Consider the following 19186-nt stretch of genomic DNA (forward strand, 5'->3'; position numbering starts at 1 on the left):
CAGTGATTTCCTGTGGTGCATCCAAGCCTGGTTGTTAGCTTTTAGTTGTTCTTGTCTTCTTGTATTGTGGGTATTTAGTAATTTCTAAATCCAGCTCACAATGTGCAAAACGAGTTCCTTACAACACTGCGTTCTGATTCAGTGATGTGATCAGTTTAAAGACGTACAAACATGGCAGAGCATTTAGTTTCTCCCTCCTGCAGAATGAATATTTGTTCATAAACGCTCTGAGACACTGATTTCACTGTTATTATCCAGGAACACGTAGAACATTTTACAAATTCAGGACAATGAATCTTAAAGAAGATGAGAGCTGAGCAGTGGTGCGACCACAGAAACGTCTCTTTATTTCAAGCATTTTGTTTTTTTTATTGCAGAATTCCAGAAAACAGTGTTAAAACATCTTTACAAATATGTATAAAAAAAAGTCTAACCGTCACAAATCACACAGATTGTTTTTACAGTTTCACAGAGTTTATAGAAAATATTAGTTTCACATCACGAGAATAAGAATCAACAACACGTCTAATCGGCTAATTATCAATACGACGGCTGTCACATCGTCGGCGATGATCTCCGGCTGATTGTTTAAACTCTTTTTACCTTTCTAAAACACAAACTACAACAAGCTTCATACGACACACAGCTAAATATGTTTCATCACGACAAACTGGAGCCAGATATCATGTTGCTTGATTTTCCTCCGCTGTGAGTTCACATCAGCAGATTGTCGGCGTGTCTGACGCCTGTGAGCGACGTTAATAATGAATTGCAGCTTGATTTCAAGGTTTTATATCATTCAGATCGCCAGGATTTTAATTTCCGCCCTGCTATAACCTCACAAATTAGATGCCACAGGGCCTCATTTGTAAATGTTTCACCTTCTATTTGACATTGTGATAAACTTCTTTTCTCGCTCATGGGTTTTATAAAATAAGCTGCCTGGCGCTTGTATAAACGTGGGTTGGGTCCAGATTGTGAACACGCTCCATCAAACAGCTCCACGTTTCCCATCAACCCTCAAAAAACTTGACGAAGAAGGAGCAGACGGAGTTCCAGCCCTCGCTGCAGTAGCTCTGCGCCGGGTCCATGTCGTTCACCACTCCATCCTCGTCAAACCCAGTCCTCTCCTCCAGCCTCTTCTTCTCCTCTTCCTCCTCCTCCTCCTTCTTCTTCCTCCTCTCTGCCTTCCCTCCGTCTGAGCTCTTGCCGGTCGGCGCTCCTTTCTTCTTCCCTCCCTCCTTGCCTCCCTTCCTCTCGTCCTCTCCGCTGCGCTGGGCGAGCTTCATGTGGGCCTCGCTCGGAGCCTTCTTGCAGGTTTTGGCCTTCAGGACTTTCTCTCCTTCGCAGGCGTTCTGCCTCTTCTTCAGCTTCCCCACCAGCTGCTTCCAGTACTGGCTGGACTTCACCCCGTAGGCCTGGCAGAGGTCCGGTTTACCGGCGTACCGACACCAGTACCTGGAGAAGGAAACAGCAACAATGAAGAGGTGCAAGAATAAAGAGTGACATAAGGGTTTTAATAAAGCAGGGAGGATTAGATCTTCTCTTAAAGGTTTTCTGCCTCTGTTCATCAGACCTGTCCTGCAGAAAACTGAAGTGTTTACAGACCCGGACGCTGCACCAACAACCTCCAGAGCTGTTGGTTCTTCTCTCACCTCTCCGGGTCTCCCAGTGTTTCAGTGCTGCAGTTCACCAGCAGGCTCACCAGGCCTTCTCCGGACGTCTGCCAGATGCAGCGATGGCCCTCCTTGGTGCTCAGCTCTCCAGAGCCGGGCACCGAGCGGTTTCTGGGCCTCTTCGCCGGTTGGGGCGACGGCGGCGGCTGGCGAGGTTTGTCGGGTTTGGCCTGACCAGGCTGACGCTTCGCCTCACCGAGGACGGGGAGGCAGAGGAGGAGGAGGAGGACGAAACTGCACGGCAGGACGCTCATGGTGGCTGAGAGAGAAGAGAAGTCGACATTTTAACCTCTTGTAGCTGGTGGTTAAAATCATGTGGCACACTGACTGAACTCAGAGGCAGCTGGGTTCTCTCAGAACTTCCTGACCTACACGTCGATCTGCTCAGGTCAACAAACACTTCTTCACCTTCTTTTCTTTCCATTTTATATTAAAAAAAAACAGCCAGAAAAAAGAAATGCAGCCATTAGCCAAGAAAAGTCCTTCTAGAGGAAGCGTCCCACTGCTAACTGCAGCTCTGAATAATTCCAGAGAGATTTCACTTCACCGTCAGTCTGTTTCTGTGAAAGAGTTTCACCGGCACGTTTTCTGGAACATGATCAGAGCTGAAAGGTGAAACGTGTCATTCAAAATCATATAATCATCATTCACGATATAAGAAAACCACGGCAAACAATTCTGGTCAGGATTTTCTCCTGTTTGTACCTGTGAGACAATCCAATCACAACCAACAACATCACGATATCTACACATGTAAAACCGTCCCGCCTCAGATCTGCATCACAGGACGTCTCGTTAGCTTTTGTTCAGTGAATCAGAAGCAGAATATCTTGTTAATATCTAACAGTTGGCAAGACATTTTACTCCAAACCACAAGTATCAACATTGATAGTCTGAAGTGTCGGTCAGGCTCTCAGCACAGAACAGAGATGTTCGTGTCTTTCAAAAGGAAAAGACATTTTATGACCAGCTTGGACAAGAAGACAGTTTATTAAATGTTCAGCTGGGATTCTTCATCAGATAATAAAAATCTCCCCACAAGGCCACAGGAGGAATTAAACTGCAGCTTCACAGGCTGAATAAAATCCTCTTTTACATTTCAACTGAATTTTTTCCTTTGCCTCACTTTCTCCAGTGATGTAACTCAAAGAAATCCTCCCCACATATCAGCAGGTCAGAGCAACACGACGACTGTATCGGCTGCCGTCTTCAGATAACTTCACGAGTTCCCCAGAGAGGCCGGACCGCCACGGGGAGGCCGGACCGCCACGGGGAGGCGCGACCAGAGTGGTAAATGTTAAAGAAGTGAACAATGGTTGCAGAGCGGGGGAGTGAGCCTCCGTCAGAGACGTATTGAGAATCAGCCAAGCGTCAGAAACACCCCCCCAAGAAGAGTCCAGACCGGACGTGCTGCTATCAGACAACAAGCAGGGAGGAAGGAGACGAGGAGATGAGGAGGGAGGAGACGAGGAGGGAGGAGACGAGGAGGGAGGAGACGAAGACGAGGGAGGATTACAGCTGAACTCACAGTTAATGATTTATTTCTCTTCTAGAAATAAAAACGTTTTCACAATTTCTGGACGGCTGACAAGTAAAAAAAGAAATACAGCCAAAGATTTCTTTGCCTCCTTTTTCATTCTGATGCTCTCCTGACGTTTCATCCTTCAACTCTTTCTCGCTCCACGATAATGAAACTGATCTCAGTCAATTTAAATGTCCTCAGCGCTCCCTCGGCTCAGTTTCTGTGTGTTTTGATTAACTTGTTTGCAGTCTAAGCTATTAAGAGTCCTTTATTAATGAAAGAATCCTCATTCTGTGCATCTCTGAGCCGTCGGGTCAGAGCAGACACACCAAACAGACTGAAACACGGCTAATGAACAGAACAGGCTGTGTGTCGCCATAATGAGTCGCATTAATGACATTAAATCATAAGAACACGCAGCTCCAGAGCTTTGAGGAGTTTTTGTTTCGGTGGAAGTGTTCTTTCAACAAATGAGTGGGATCTTTTTTCACACTTGGAGCCTGAAGACGAACAACAAACTGATGTGAGTCTTTATTCTGCTCGTTTTTCAAAACTCACCGAAAAAAAACCACAAAACACGATGAATATATGGAAGCTTCAGCTCCGGCTGTGCATGATAAAAATGTTTTTCTGTCACATGGTGAGTTTTTGTGAATTATACCACCGGGAATACTCCGTCCTGATTGGCTGAGGAGCAGCAGCGTAACTAAAGCAGCTCAGCAGCGTCGGTCCAGCTGCTGGCCAACAGGTCGCTGACTAACAGGGATTTCTGTGCATTTGAGAAATATTTGTGTGCACTGAACATAGAATGATGGCGAGCTGGAGTTCTCTGTCAGGTTCAGTTACGATACAATCAATGTGTTCATGTTCATCTGGTGTCCAACATCTAGTATCTTTTCACTCGTTCCGGCTTTTCATCGAGTCACAAGCTCGTGACTGAGATGCTTAATGGATCATGAACAATAAAACAACTGACTTTAATGATTCTGATCCTCCCGAGCGTCTCTTTCTGCCTCATAATGTCTAAAAGGAAAGTTCAGGTACTTCTGTGAAACGATGATAGTATCGGTCCACTGGCGCTCGTTCACCGAAACCTGAACAACGCTGTCGGCTGAAACTGGGTGTGCACGTTGTTCCTGCTCTAAAATACAAAACGACCTGATATTCATATTCCACCAGCGAATCTGAACAGTTTAATTGAAGGTTTACCAGTTTCTCCTCCACCAGCTGCTGCTTGGCGATCAGACGATGGACAGACATCGTCAACGAGCAGCGTGCTTCCATGTGAGAGGCAAAATGTCGACACTGAGGCGTCTAATCTGAACTTACACAGCGTCAAATCAACTGCCACCTGCTTCAGAGACATAAAGATTATGGTCCTCTCCGGCCTATCCAGCAAAACACACGGAGGAAAAACCAGCAGCGTCCGCTCGTGTTCTCAGATCTCACAGAAAAGTTTGTGAGTGTAACAAATGATCATGCAGAACGACATCGATCAGAATATATAACGTTATTTTATTGTGTCTGAAATCGTCTCTGAGCAGCTTCTGTTGTTCTGCAGGTTCTGATCTTCAGTCAGCGGAGCTGAAAGAGACGTTTGTCATCAACAACACGTACACGACTACAGATTGTTACACTGAGGAGCATTAATGTGTTTATCAGTTTTATATAGTTGGTTCATAGATCTGGGAAGATTTAATGGAAGTTACCTTCAGCAGGTCGTTAATGTTTTAATCTAGAAAATCGCACCATTTGTTTGAATGTAAGAAAGAAAGTAAGAAATGTTGCTGTGCAGTGAAAAGTACAATAATTATAGCAAAGGAAATAATCAACGGACGAGTATCTGAAGTTGAACTTATTCAATATTTAGTGTATAATTAAACTAGGAACTCAGTGAATCAGTTTCCAAAGCGAATTTTCTTGCAGCAATATTGAGAAACAAGATTCATCTGTTAAGAGGAAAGTTTGCTTTATTTCTGCATTAATCTTTTTTTTTTTAATTTATAAAAGATAATATCCATTTTTATTTCTTCTCAAATTTGAAACAGTTTGATTCCTTGTCTTTTAAAAATATCCAGGCTTTTCTTTTCTAAAGTTTAAGTTCTGAAATAGGAATAAATAAAAGAAGACGGATGGAACTGATCTGCAGCGTTTGAACAGCAGATTGTTGGAGATGAAAAAAAACAAAGACGCACTGCAGCAAAACAAAAATAATCCCCCACCCCACCACACACACCCTCATCAATAAGTCATGACGAGCAGCACAAACAGCGACTCCAACACTGTCATATTTACTGTGACAGGCGCAGGAAGAGGCAGAAATAAGAGCTGGTTAGTGTCGGAGGTTTGTTGTGTAGCTGTTAGTTGTGAGCAGAGGCCCGGTGTTCTTACCATGTGACGCTCCACGGCTCTGAGTCGCTGTGAGAATGTGGGGGCCGCCAGCACTCGGATAAAAGAGGGGAGAAGACGAGGATAAAGGAGGAGGAGGAGGAGGAGGTGGAGGTGGAGGGGTTCGGGGAATGAGGAGGACTTTACGGAGAACTGCCCACCCAAAAAAACACACGAGGACCCCTCCCACATTCAGCCCTCCTGACAAAAACCCCCGAAACACGACAATGGACGTACTTGCCAAGGCTCCTCACTGCGACAGTGACGACAGCTCCGGGTTTCTACGCTCCACAAAACAGCTCGTACACAAAAACTTCTGTGAAATATCTTTCATGAGATAATGTAGAAATACTTCACCTGCAGCAGCTCGTAAACATGTTCACCTCGTCATCGAGGATGTTGCTGAGGTGAAAACATGACGAAAAGAAAAATGTTAAATCCATCAATCTGAGTTTAAGGGCAGTAGTTAACGTTTCTGTATCTACGGCAGGTCTAAGCCAGAGACCGCTGTTCAAGACTGGGTTTAATGTTTTCATTAAGTGTGAAACCACTGGAGGCGTCTGGACGTCTCTCAAATCTCAAATTGAGATATGTTGTGATGAAATCTCAGACTGTGTTTCAAACATTTGTAAATTTGACACCACTGGATATTTCTGGTGAGAAGTCAGAACGTCTTCCTGCCGTGTTTGTGCCGACACAACCAGGTGAAGACGTCATTTCCAGAGACCGCTGTTCAAGATGTTCCTACATTTATTCCTGTGAAACCACTGGATACGTTTCACCAGACGTCCAGGCGTTTTCCAGCCGTGTTCATGGTGATAAAACCAGTAGATCTTTTCCTGGTGGTATCTGTGCCGAAACTAACCAACATCACAGCATCACATTTAAACCCAAAGAAACCTGAACATGCAACATAAACTTCGATCGGAACCACGTCTTCTTTGTCTGTTTGAACATTCAGAGGACATTTCAGACGGTTCAGTCCTTCACACTTGATGTTTTCTCTGTTTGATCGTGTGCTGCAGAGAGACCTTCTGAAGGTTTGTAGAGAAAAGACGTCCTCTTGAGCTTTAGACTTCACATAATAGACGAATAACATCAATAAATACACCTCATGTATTTAAAATGTAATTAATTTGCTTTTCTGTTTTCTTCATATTATTTTCAGGACTTCTTCAGACTCTCTGCTCTAGTTTACGCCGTACAGATTCTATCAGTTGTGCAAGCAGTTTAAAGAAACTATATTTATGTAAGAAACTGAGGTGAAGTAAAAATCAACTGATTTTGCAGGAGCAGGATGAGTTTGGATGGGATGGGACCTCACTGAGGAGAAACAAGAAGTCATCAGTGAGTTCATTCAGCTTCCTGTAACACAGTCGACCTGAACGTCGTCACATACAAACGTTTCTCGTACGTTACTGAACCTCATCAGGAAGTTTTGCTGCTGTGTGGTCGGGTAGTTTTCATGTTTGAACAGTCCTTTACGTTGTTTTATGTATGTTTAAATGACTGTATTTCAGTTTGAGCAGCTCTGAGCTTCACGCTGAGACAATTAACAGGCTGTGAGTCTGAGAGCGACGTGGCGTGACCTCCTGCTGAGCCGCCGCTGGTCTTCACAGCTCAAACCTGCAGCTGGTGTTTAAACGAGATAAACAAAAAAATACACGACAGACAAAAATCTGGTGAGCTCCTCATTTGCATGTTTCCCCTCCAAAAGAAATCAATAATGCATGACCTGTCGCATGAACGACCAGCAGAACTCAGAGTGACTTTTTCTCTGCTGGCTCTCTCTCCGTGGTTATAACAGTAACTCGGCCCGCGGAGATCTGAATGAGGAGAATCTTCTCTGTCCTCCAGGACAAAGACTGGTGCAGAAATCTGGGTCACAGCTTAACCCCCTGCTGACACCATGTCATCGCTGCCCAGCTCCTTCTCATTCAGCTCGGGACTCGCAGGAGATCTCAGTGCGGCTCTTTTCGCTGCAGACGCTGCCAGAAATCTGCCTGGCGAGATGAAGGTCGCTCAGAAAAAAGACGAGCCAACGACTGCAAACGCGTCGTTCCGCACAGTCTGGACCAATCAGGAACAAATATGTCACCTTGTTTTCAGCTGCAGAGTGCACGTCTCTCTTCACGCCAAGCGGCATCAATCTGAAGGGCAGAACAAAGAGCGAGAGAAGGATCGTTTGTGAAGTGTCAGGAAATAAATGATGTGTGGAGAAGAAGAAGTCGTTTTTCATCCCTCTTTCAATCTGATGTGAGTTTGTTTTCACGCCAGGGAAGTTTTCTGCTTCCCAAAACTGTTTTGACACACCAACGAGGAAGAAAAGAAATCAGTATTTTAATTAGTACAATTCTACATGTTTCACCCTGGACAGAAAACATCTCACGAACAAACAAAGATAACTTCTGTCCTTCAGTGTGAGAGGGTGCGATCAGCTTCGCTTCCTGGGAGAAGCAACATTATTCTCCTGCAGGATGCATTGAAGTTAAAGATGTTGGAGGCTTAGTGCTCAGATGGAGACAAATAAAAACTCTCCCAGCAATATTAATGTAACCTTGGCTAGCGAGTTCTAACTCTGTCTGTTAGGAGCCGTGTGACCTCAACACTTTATCAGGACATCCTGACCTTAAATGTGAAGAGAGTGTACTGATGTTGGGATAAAGGTAAAAACTGTTTACTGAGAGCAGCAGCTTTTGTCTCGTATGTCCTTGGTTTCATCAAATATCCGGCTGGTTGGCTGCTGTTTCACCGTCGGTCCAGTTCTGCAGACCTGGAACCTCCCCAGCCTGACAAGCTCAATACGGATCTCTTGTTATGAATAGTGACCATATGCAACCCACGGCCAAAATAAAATAAACTGTAGGCACAGCAGACCAACCTCAGTGACTGTACTGTGGTTTGTTTTTTTAATTAATGTGTATTTAATTGACCTCACAATGCCAGACGACAGTGTTGGCCTCAGATCTGCAGCCGGGACTCTGCTGCCTCCTACTGGTGGTTTGTGGAAACAAACACAGTGAAGAGCTGAGAGGAAGACGAGGAAACACTTCATCAATCTGACCTGCAAACAGCTAAACTAACATGGAACAAGAACAAACATGTCTGCTTTCAAATCAGCTTCAGATTTAATATCTTAGACAGACTTCTTCACATTTATTCCTGCTGCAAGTGAGTTAAATATTAAAAAAGCCCAGTCTGCATCTCTTTTTATACCTGCACTGAAATCCAACCTCTGCACCTGACAGATCTTATCTGTGTTAGCAGGGACAGAAGTTGTTCTTAACACATCAATAACGTGTAAATATTCTTCACGTCATACAGATTCAGGCTCGATTTCAGCTCCTGCTTCCTTGACTGGAGAGTATAACATCTAATATCACTGTGTGTGTGTGTGTGTGTGTGTGTGTGTGTGTGTGTGTGTGTGTGATGAGCTGGTGATCGGAGTCCTTCAAAGCAAACAGAGGCGTTTTCAACGGTCATTGACAGGCGGCCGCAATCAGGCGCTCCATCAGCACTGTCACCTCCTCTGCCGTGATTACTGCGCTGATTATGACACCCTGAATGTGTGTGTGTGTGTGTGTGTGTGTGTGTGTGTGTGTGTGTGTGTGTGTGTGTGTGTGTGTGTGTGTGAGGGCAGTAGATAGGGGGTGAAACTGAAGGAGAATGGGATGAGAGTAAGCTGGATGTCATTTGAAAAGCCATTAACAGCTGAGAGAGTCGTCCTCTGTCGGCATGTTTAAAGGACGTCACGTGTCGAGCTGGTCGAGGACTGTCGAGCTGGTCGAGATGTTTGAATTCATTACAAGCCGCTCGTCTGGGTTTTATTTTCACACGCAGCTATTCTGTTTCAACAATGTCATTTCTGTCGTGCAGTGCCGGTAAATAAAGTGTGTTGGAGTGATGTGTCGTGTGGAGCAGTGAAGGCTGCAGGTCTTTTTGTTGATGTGGAGGTAAAAACCGACAGAATGTCAGGAAGAAATGTTGGAAATGAACATTTATACAAGTCCCAGATATGCTGAAACATTTCTCTGGGTTCAGTCTTTCCTTCTCTCTTTGGCTTGTTAGGTTTAGGCATGAAAAACATTCGGTTAGGTTTAAAAAAACATCACTCCAACAAACTTTATTTATATATTATCTTCAAGTCAAATGCAATCCAAAGCTCTTTACAAGTGATTTATTGGATTTGGCCTAATTATTCATCCATTACCGTACTTTTTTTTAACCACTTTGGGACAGGAAACAGTCGTAGTCCTGGTCAGTGTCGCTGTAAATCACCTCTGTACTGCATCCACCACTGTCAGACTGTGTTCACCCTGCTAACTCCTCCCTGTGATCCACTCTGGTGCCACTGGCTCCATAGCTAACTGAGCTAGCTGCTGCTAAAGATAGCTAGCACCTAGCATCCTCGTTCAGGACCGATGCAGGAAAAAATAAATGACATATCTCCCGTTAGTCGGTTTAATTACGCTGCTTCTTAATCTGTGTGTGGACTGAATGCAGATGTGGAGGATGCAGACAGACAGCAGGTTTACATGCAGGCCGACGACCGGCTGATTTATTATCTGGATGCAGACGGCATTTTAACACCAGCTGTTTAATGAGCTCAGAGTGTAAATGTAAAGAAAAGCAGAGAGAGATGATACTAAACCCCTGGTGCTACATGATCAAGAAGTAATTATCATGTTTTTGAAATATCACCGCTGCTAAGATTGTTTGTTGTTTTACTGTCAGACAGGGAGAAATGTGTCTCTGCTCAGGAGAGTCAAAGAGCAGATCTGTGGAGGAGAGACGTTATCTGCACCAGCCAGATGATCAAATATTACATTTCTCAGTCGTTTCAGAGCTAAAAATCCTGAGGGACATTTTAAAGATCTCACACAAGTCTTCCTCAGAGAGAGTGAAGACTCCACTCACACGTTTGAATAATCACTGTCATTGTATGTTAGCGAGGAAGAATCACCTCTGATTTTTATTCATCATCCGCCTGCATTCACGTCTTGTGTGACCTCAGCTGTGATATATACACTTCATGTGCTGACTGTTGATGCTTTGGACCGGCATCTTTCCCCAGAATCACTTTTTGGACCTTTATGAAAGCTCAGAATCCAGAGGAGGGTGCGACACCTGTGGTGACATCACTGATCGTGGCTACTTCACTGCCTTAAAATATAATCTGTTTTTTAATTGTCTTGGGGTTTTTTTGCTTACAAAGGAAGGTTGAGTCATCAAATTTAAATTAAGACCGGTGATTCGTTAAAAAGCTAATTTTAGAGTCTCATTCTCTCCTGTGCTGTGGGATCCAACTCTCCGGTCGAGACATTTGCTACTTCCATCTTGTTTTGTACTGTCTGAACATCAATCAGTTTATAGTAATTACGAGACAAACGTCGCCTCAGGTTGCATCATCTTTAACATTAAATGTGTTCAAATTGCCTCCAAACATATAAAATACCTGATCAGGCTCCACCGGAGGACAGAAACCTTTTCGTCCAGTCCTCTTTGTAATAATTAAATGTGTTGGAAGTTGAAGTGAGCTTGTTAACATACAGGCGTGTGTGTGTGTTTGTGCAGTACTTGTCTTGTGTGCAGAGACGTGAGCACAGTTATAAATGTGGTTTAAATGCCGCTGAGCCTCTGGAAGACGTCCTGCAGCTCTGCAGCTCTGCAGCTCTGCAGTTACAGTCCTGACATTTAGTTTTCTGTCCTGTTCCCCGACGGACAGACGGACAACCTGAACACACGGTGACCTTCATGTTGTACAGACACTCATCGTCTCTCTGCAGATGGACAGCAGGTTACCGTCTGCGTCTGCTTTATAATCATCTGCACACTCTGGGTTTGTCTTTAGAAGTCTGAGGTTTGAAGGGATTATTTTCTGGACTCGTCCTGATGGCGTCAGGTGACTCCGGGGCAGCAGAGCGTGACGAGATGCAGCTCCGACATGAAAACTCTCGGCTGTGTTTGTGTTCACTGTGATGGATTTTATGATGCGGGCTGCACGAGGACAACAGAACCGATTCATCTCTCGCCTGTGAGCAGAAACACAAGCCGAAGCTCTCCAGAGCTTCACGAACATGGAGCTCCATCAAGTGAACTAAAACAGTTAATTAACTTCAACTTCAACTCAGTCTCATTGTATTATTCATGCTCCATTCTGCTGTCACCAATTCACAATGTGACCAAGTGCATTTCAAGTAAGTAATCGAGAGAACTTCCCCCGAATTAAAGCAGCTTCAGGTTCACATGAGCCGCCTGTCGCAGCAGGTGTCTGAGGAGCGACTGGACGTTTTGAAGGACACCTGGAGACAAACTAGGGCAAAAACAGAAACAGGTATTTTAAGAAGCTTTCCTGACACGGACCAATTGTTTTTTTGTGCCTAAACAACACCAGAGCATCAACACAGCGCTGTGACGAGCTCAGCTAAGATGTGACCATGAATATATGTTTCAGTAATCCATGTTGTAATGGTGAAGTGTCTCAGTCTGGACCAGATTATTTCATTTTCCCGACTGACATTTCTTCCTCTGGACCGACGCTGCCTGCATGGTTAATAATGTAATGTGACACAAACGCCGACATCTCGGAGTGAAGAACCTTTTTCTCCTCTTACAGAGTCGCTGCTCTCGTTAAGAGACGCTCTGTTCCTGGATGTTAGATTTTCATCCATCACTTCTTGTCGGAGGGAGGAGCCGACTGACTGCAGGAGTTTGGATGAGTGATGCAAATCAACAGGATCTCCGTCAGGATCTCAGCGTCCTGTATTTGTCATGGTTACCTGACTTGACTCTGTCCTATCACACATCGTCTCCTGGACACAGTTAGTTCCCCACACCTGACCTGTCACCTGCTCACACACCTGCCCTCAGGACATCATTAGTCTGAGGTTATGAAGAGGTAAAGGTCAGCGTCCTGTAGACCTGTCCAGCCTCGTCCCTGTGTTCCGCTTGTATCTGTCTTCTTTTTTTATCTCCTGTTATATTACTGATGTTTCCTTCACTGTTAATAATGTTACAGTAGTCTTGGAGAAAGTTTACAGTCAAACTACTCGAGCGATCGTCCAGCACCCAGAAACACTCGTCTTCAGTTTCTCCTCCAGCGTCTGAACACGACTGCAGTCTGAAACTACGACACCAGAAACAGAAGCGCTGCGATGACGCACTCCGAGTCTGAGCAGCTGAACCTGTGGGAGACACCTGTTGGGTTCAGGCGGGTCGTCCTCTCGCCGGGTCGGGGCGCCTCCACCCTGTTTCAACTCCACCACTGAGTGGAGATGAAAGGAGCGAGCAGAGAGAGAAACACTGAACCCAACACGAGGACAGAAAACCCACAAGCTCGTCTCTCGTTTAGTGTTTTACTTCTCACCAGGTATTTCTAAGGTGTAGCTGTTTATTTTTGCTTTCTTATTGAGACTCTGGTGGACTCGATCAATTAAACATTAGAAGATATATTAAGATAATAAACTGGGGGAAGTTAAAAACAGAATCATTATCTCAGGCATCACTTTGTTCTCCGGCAGCTGATGTAGACGTGATACCTGTGAGAATAACAGCAGATAATCAGGCAGGTCGATCACCTGTGATCACAAATTACCTGACCGGACTTTCAGAACCGGCCTGTCACAAGCTCGAGCAAATGATGAGCTAACACTAAAATATTCCTCTGTAGTCAAAGCTGCGACCTTTGACCTCCTTATCTTCATTTTCTACAAGCGACGTGACTGATTCCTGGCCAACTTTCCCCTCAGAGGTCAGTAACAACACGAGTCTAAACCAGCTTATGAGCTGTTACTGTTCTCCACAGCATATTAAAACTCTGCTTTCACACTAATTCCTTATTAATGACTTTAATTTTCTCACCTCTGATCCCAGGAACAATAAAAGGCGAGCGGTGAGACGATGAAGCCGCCGAGAGTCTGAATATTTTAGAGCTTCCTGAGCCGCAGCCTCGGTGCTAAATGCTTCTGTTGAGCAATAAATCTTTATTAACAACCTCCGAAGAAACCGGAAACAGATTACATCTGGCGGGGGGTTCGGCTCAGCTGCATCCTTGCAAACAAACAACTGTTGGGGCATATGAAATGTCTCCAGTCAGTTTATTGATCGATAAGTTAGAAAGCGATCGTCTGTGGGGTGATAATACAGATCACTGGACGATATGTTCAGGTCTTGCAGAGCTAGCAGACGAGCTCGCTATCATGTACAGGTGCTTCACAGTGATGTAGCGTACGGTTAGCTTAGCACAGGAATGCTTGAGGAATTTTGGAGAGAAAAAAATGCATCAAACAATAATCTGGCGACTCGTTTCATTTAATTCCAGGCAACATATGAAAATTGGTTTCATTTTGACATTAATTTTAATGTGTTTTTCAAAACAGCTCATCTTTCAGTCACAGTTAACATTCAGACATCGTTATTTCAGGGAGGAAATGTTCCATCAGACTGTTTCAACACTTCAGAACTGAAAATTTGCAGAATAAAATGTTCAGACAAGCAGGTTGCTGCAGCAGCCGTCACTCAGCTCTCTGACAATCCTCCACCTCACTGTCGCCTACGTCTACAACTACACCTGCTCCGGTTTAAATAAGTGCAAATAAACAGCCGTCCAACAGGGAAAAGTTCTATAATGTGTAACGCTGCAGCCCAGTCGCCAGGATACAGAGTCAGAAAGACAGTTAACATTTCTGCAAAACATTCAACTTTTCAAAAAAATGTCAAAGTCTACATTTGAACTAAAAGTGTCATCACGCTCATGGTCGACAGTTTCCTGCCGTGACATAAACACGTATTTTAAAGTCAAACCAAGATGTTTTCCTGAACCTAAAAGAACGTGACGTTACAACCTGAACACGTTCTAACTCATCTGTGGTTTTGCAGAAATGTACTTTGCTGATGTTCATTCTGTCCATTTTGGAGGACAAGTTCAATTACAGTCATGTCGAAGATCATGTTTTTATTTTGAAGACAACACAACCCAACTTCCTGTTTGGATGTGGCCGTCAGTCAGCTCAGAGCGGAACCGTCCTACCCGTCCTGGTGGACCTGTCCTGGTATTAGAGCGTCCCTCTCGAGCCGCGCCGCTGAGGTGAACGGCGTGATTGTTTCCAGGGAGAGTTCCGGGTCGTCCTCGAGCTGGACGGTGGCAGGAAGCAGCAGCAGTTTGTTGTTGCTCTGGGAGCCGTTGGAGATGATGGACTCCTCGTCAAACTGAGCGCTCATGTCCTCCAGGCGGTCGGACCCGACGTTGATGGAGCGAGGGTGTTGCTGCGGCTGCGCCGGGACCAGCGCCTCCTTGTGGAGCGTCGTGTCGTGGTGGTAAGAGACGAGCTCGTCGCTGAAGTTCACAGCTTCCACCGTGTTGTTTGAGCAGATTTGGTTGCAACCCAGAATGGTGGCGAAGGCCCGTCGGAATTCTGCGTTGAAGGCGTAAATGACCGGGTTGAGGGAGGAGTTGGCCCAGCCGAACCAGACGAAGACGGTGAAGGTGGTGTCGCTGACACACGGCGGGTCGCAGAACGGCACCGTGCAGTTGAGGACGAAGAACGGCAGCCAGCAGAAGACGAACACGCCCATGATGATGGAGAGGGTCTTCAGGACTTTGGTCTCCTTCTTAAACGACGACTTCAACGAGGTTTCATCGTTGGATCTGTGCTGCTGGTGCTGGTTCCGGTTCACACCGTGGCCCTGATTCTGCGCCTGCTCCGCCGCCCTCTCCAAGGACGCGATCCGGCGGATCTGCGTCTGAGCGATCCTGTAGATCCGGGTGTAGGTGGCGATCATGATCACCACGGGGATGTAGAAGCTGATGAAGGAGGAGGAGATGGCGTAGGTCTTGTTCAGGTTGGCGACACAGCTCCTGGCGTCGGTGCCGGTGCTGGCGTTGGTGCTGGTGTTGGTGCTGGTGTTGGTGTTGAGGTTGCTGCTGTTGGTGAAGTTCAGCGCCACCACCTCCTCCATCACCTCCTCTTCCTGCTCCTCCTCGGCCTGGTGCCAGTTGAGCTGCACCGGGATGAAGGAGATCAGGATGGAAAGCGTCCACGCCACCCCGATCATGACAAACGCCACCCGGTGAGTCATCTTCCGCTCATACTTGAACGGGCTGGCGATGGCCCAGTACCGGTCCACGCTGATGATGCACAGGTTCAAGATGGAGGCCGTGGAGCACATGATGTCGAAGGCGATCCAGACCCCGCAGAACCGCCCGAACAGCCACGTGCCTGTCACCTCGGTGATGGCCTCCCAGGGCATCACCAGCACCGCCACGAACAGGTCGGACACGGCCAGAGAGATGACGAAGAAGTTGGTGACTTTGGACCGCAGGTGGCGGAACCTGATGACCGCCGCGCACACCAGCGTGTTCCCGAGCAGCGTGGACACGATGAGCAGGAAGAGGACGCAGCCGACGAGGACGCGCAGCCCGCCGCTGCCTCCGGAGCCGCCGTCCTCCTCCTCCTCCTCGTCCTCCTCCTCCTCGCCGCTCGTCCCGTCCAGCTCCGACAGAACTTGAGTTAAATTACTCCAGGTCGTGTAGTTTTCCATATTTTCCACGGAGGGAGAGATTAAACCCTGCTGCTCCTCTTCTCCTCCTCCTCACAAACCATCCTGAAGAGAAAAGGAGATCCTGAGAGATCCGGAGAGCGCAGCGCGAGTAAATCCTCAGAAATAAAGATTAAAATCAATAAATACGATATTAAATTAAAAGCTGTGTTGTAAATAAACCCTGTCCCACTTCAGCGTCTCCACAAGGGGGGTGGAGAAGGTCTGTGTCCCGGTCTTCTGTCCCAGCGTGACTCATGGTGGACTCAGTCTCTCCCTGTGACGCGCTCGCTCTCTGTGGCTGCGGAGGCTCGTTACCTCCTCAGCACAGGTAACAGATTACTGCCATGGAAGTCAGCGAGGAGCGCAATCAGCAAAACGGCTTCAGAACGATGAGTGTGAGATCAGGACCGAAGAGGGAAACCTGCGTGGTGTGTGCGTAATTTGCGCGCAGCCGCTTTTGTGCGTTTTCTCGCACGAAGAAAGAAATATTAATCAAACTGTCAGAGATAACGAACAGATGTTTGTCAGGATCTGCAGGATGAATAAACCAGCAGAGCAGCAGCAGCTGGCTGTCCTTCAGTCTGACACTCTGTCCTCCTGCTGGTGGGATTTAACGCCACAAACAGAGCAGAATAACAACAAGATGAACATCAGCGATCCTGTTTTCTGCTTCTCACTCACACAACATGCTGGTGTCCCTGAAGGCAGCACTCTGTCATTAGGATCGATGTCCTGACTTCCGCCTGTCCTCTGAGGCGGTGAAGAAAAATACTGAATGTTTCATTCACACAGACTGAAAAACATCCACAGCCTCTGAACAAAGTCGTTTCATCACATTTCTTTAATTTTCTGTCCCTCACAGATTAAAACTGACCTGATGAGTCCTTCAAACTCTGGAGCTCAAAGAGAAAAGTGTTCTTGACAGTAAAATGAAGATATTTACCTTAAAGCTCTACAACTTAATGGTTCAAATGTGGAATTCAATGTGACTCGACTCATTGTTAATGTGCAAAAAGTACACAGTGTGTCTTTTATTTATCAGCAGCCGTGTTTCCAGAACATGTCGAGTGAATTTTATGCAAACTTTTGGAAGTTCACAATGACCTCTGCCTTGGTGAGAGGATGAGGCGGTGCAGGCCACAGAGGCTGGAGGACAGACGAGTGCAGAGAGAAGTCTTCAGCCATGACTTGTTCATCCTGCTCATCGGTCCACATGTGACGACTGCTTACAGACATGTTTTCATGTTTTCAACGTTTATTCTGCAAATCTGTTTTCATCAAACGTCTTACACGTGAACTCTGTTTTCCAGAAGACAAACACCACCTCAAGGGAGTGTACAAAGTGTTTTTACTGAATAAGAGGACATCTTTCAAATGTTTCTGTTTCCATAAAACTTCTGATGTGATAGTCGTCTAAATGTTTTGTGGAAAGACGGCTAGTGTTTCACAGCTCTGCAGTTGTGTTGCTGGTGTGTTTGTGATGCTGCTAATTAGCCTCATGTGTGTTTAATCGAGCTGCTGATGACCGAGCGGGTGCAGCTGTGGAGCAGCACATATCCAGGCTGACACATCACGCGTGGCTCATTCTGCACTCAGGACGTCCAACATGGACAGACATGTTTCACATTTCTTCACTGTCTCTTCAGGATGTGAAGCAGTGAACATGAGCTGTGGCTGATTCTTCTGAAGTTTTGTCGGCATTAAACAATAAAAATGTTCTCGAGCGAGCCGTCATGCACTCGACGATTTGACGGTGAAACAGTTCTAAAATCCTCGCGGACTGACTGAGACGCGCTCTGGCATCAGTTCTCTGCCAGTTTCTAATCAAACAGTATTCAATAAGATTAATCTCTCTGTGAGCTCAAGTGCTGCTTGAACAGCATCGATCCAGTGATGAACAATGTGGCTTCTGAACCGGATCTCAGAGTCTGTGGGTCGTGAGGTCGCCCTCTGCTGGCTCGAGCACTCGATGTGTTCTGTATCAGCTGCTTCATTAAAAGGCACCAGAACTCCAGGAGAGTTTAACATGAACTGACAGTCACACAGAATGAAAAGGTGAAGGCTTCGTGTCACAAGAGGATTCAGTTCATCGAGGGGTTTGGCCTTTGCTTTATGCTTTAAGAGGTGTATTAACTGTTCAGAGGTGTATTAACTGTTCAGAGGTGTATTAACTGTTCAGAGGTGTATTAACTGTTCAGAGGTGTATTAACTGTTCAGAGGTGTATTAACTGCGAGTCAGCAGCACTCAGTCAAGTCAAGGCCGGACTGAGCTGTGAAGAGAAGCAGCTTTTCATGCTCCGAGCTGAAAGAGGCTTTTACTTTCTGTGGTTTCCTAACACGTCCTCACATTCACACATCAGGTACGTCTGAACAAAGGAAGCCACACACGTTTAACTGTGGAAACACAGTGAGGTGAAGTAGAAAAACTTTCACTTGAACTCTGCGACTCAGTTAAGTTTTTGTAAAGCCTATAATTTAAGTTTTGAATGAACTGAATCGACTGCAGCTGCAAAACTGTTCAAAATCCTCCTGCAGAGTTTCACTCCTCTTGATTGATGAGCTGTTATAAAACACATGTGGCCACCAGGTGGCGCCACGTGTCTACTGTCAGCTTGATGCTCCAACACAAAGACTCAACTTATTCACCTTTTATTCATGAGTTCATATGTATTTTAAACTGTGGAGTAGAAACAAAGGAGAGCTGTCAGGGTAACAACATGAAACTCATCCTTCCTGCACATGTGGGGAGGTAGCGGACACAATGATTCGGAAAATGGTTCACAGGAAAGTAGAGTAATTATAAACTGCTTTAATACGTCTGGTAACCTTTCTGTGAGCTCTCTGTTAGCTGGTGAAGGAGAACATGGAAGAACATTTAGAGGCTAAAGAAACAGATTTCACACCAAATCCAATGAAGATGAGTGAATGCTGGACTCAGGTCTCCTTTTAAAAACATTTAGATGTCTTGTGTTGTCACGCTGACAGAATGGCGAAGGAGAACATCATGGTTTGGACTAAAATGCCTGTTTTTATCGCCACAACGACGGCTGGAAATGTCCAC

The 19186-nt window shown here is 45.8% G+C and overlaps 2 protein-coding genes across 2 annotated transcripts; both read right to left on the reverse strand.

The window, feature by feature from the left end:
* Nucleotides 1–319: 319 nt before the first annotated feature.
* fgfbp3 (fibroblast growth factor binding protein 3) lies at nt 320–5713 on the reverse strand. The gene is made up of 3 exons (XM_037124315.1): nt 5590–5713; nt 1656–1935; nt 320–1458 (listed from the first exon to the last, which is right to left on the reverse strand). Exons 2-3 carry the CDS (start codon nt 1928–1930, stop codon nt 1014–1016), a joined length of 720 nt encoding a protein of 239 aa, XP_036980210.1. The 5' UTR covers nt 1931–1935; nt 5590–5713; the 3' UTR covers nt 320–1013.
* A 7968-nt stretch (nt 5714–13681) lies between these two features.
* LOC119034127 (D(1)-like dopamine receptor) lies at nt 13682–18215 on the reverse strand. Its single transcript, XM_037124876.1, has 2 exons — nt 16316–18215; nt 13682–16188 (listed from the first exon to the last, which is right to left on the reverse strand). The coding sequence occupies exon 2, from the start codon at nt 16123–16125 to the stop codon at nt 14611–14613; it is 1515 nt and encodes a 504-aa protein (XP_036980771.1). The 5' UTR covers nt 16126–16188; nt 16316–18215; the 3' UTR covers nt 13682–14610.
* Nucleotides 18216–19186: the final 971 nt, after the last annotated feature.

The sequence above is a fragment of the Acanthopagrus latus genome, chromosome 15 (assembly GCF_904848185.1).
Source record: "Acanthopagrus latus isolate v.2019 chromosome 15, fAcaLat1.1, whole genome shotgun sequence".
Lineage (NCBI taxonomy): Eukaryota > Metazoa > Chordata > Actinopteri > Spariformes > Sparidae > Acanthopagrus > Acanthopagrus latus.

Coding starts and splice junctions, on each gene's coding strand:
- fgfbp3 (XM_037124315.1), bottom strand. CDS start 1,930: ATGAGCGTCCTGCCGTGCAGTTTCGTCCTCCTCCTCCTCCTCTGCCTC. Junction 1,459..1,655: donor ACACTGGGAGACCCGGAGAG/GTGAGAGAAGAA, acceptor TTCCTTCTCCAG/GTACTGGTGTCGGTACGCCG.
- LOC119034127 (XM_037124876.1), bottom strand. CDS start 16,125: ATGGAAAACTACACGACCTGGAGTAATTTAACTCAAGTTCTGTCGGAG.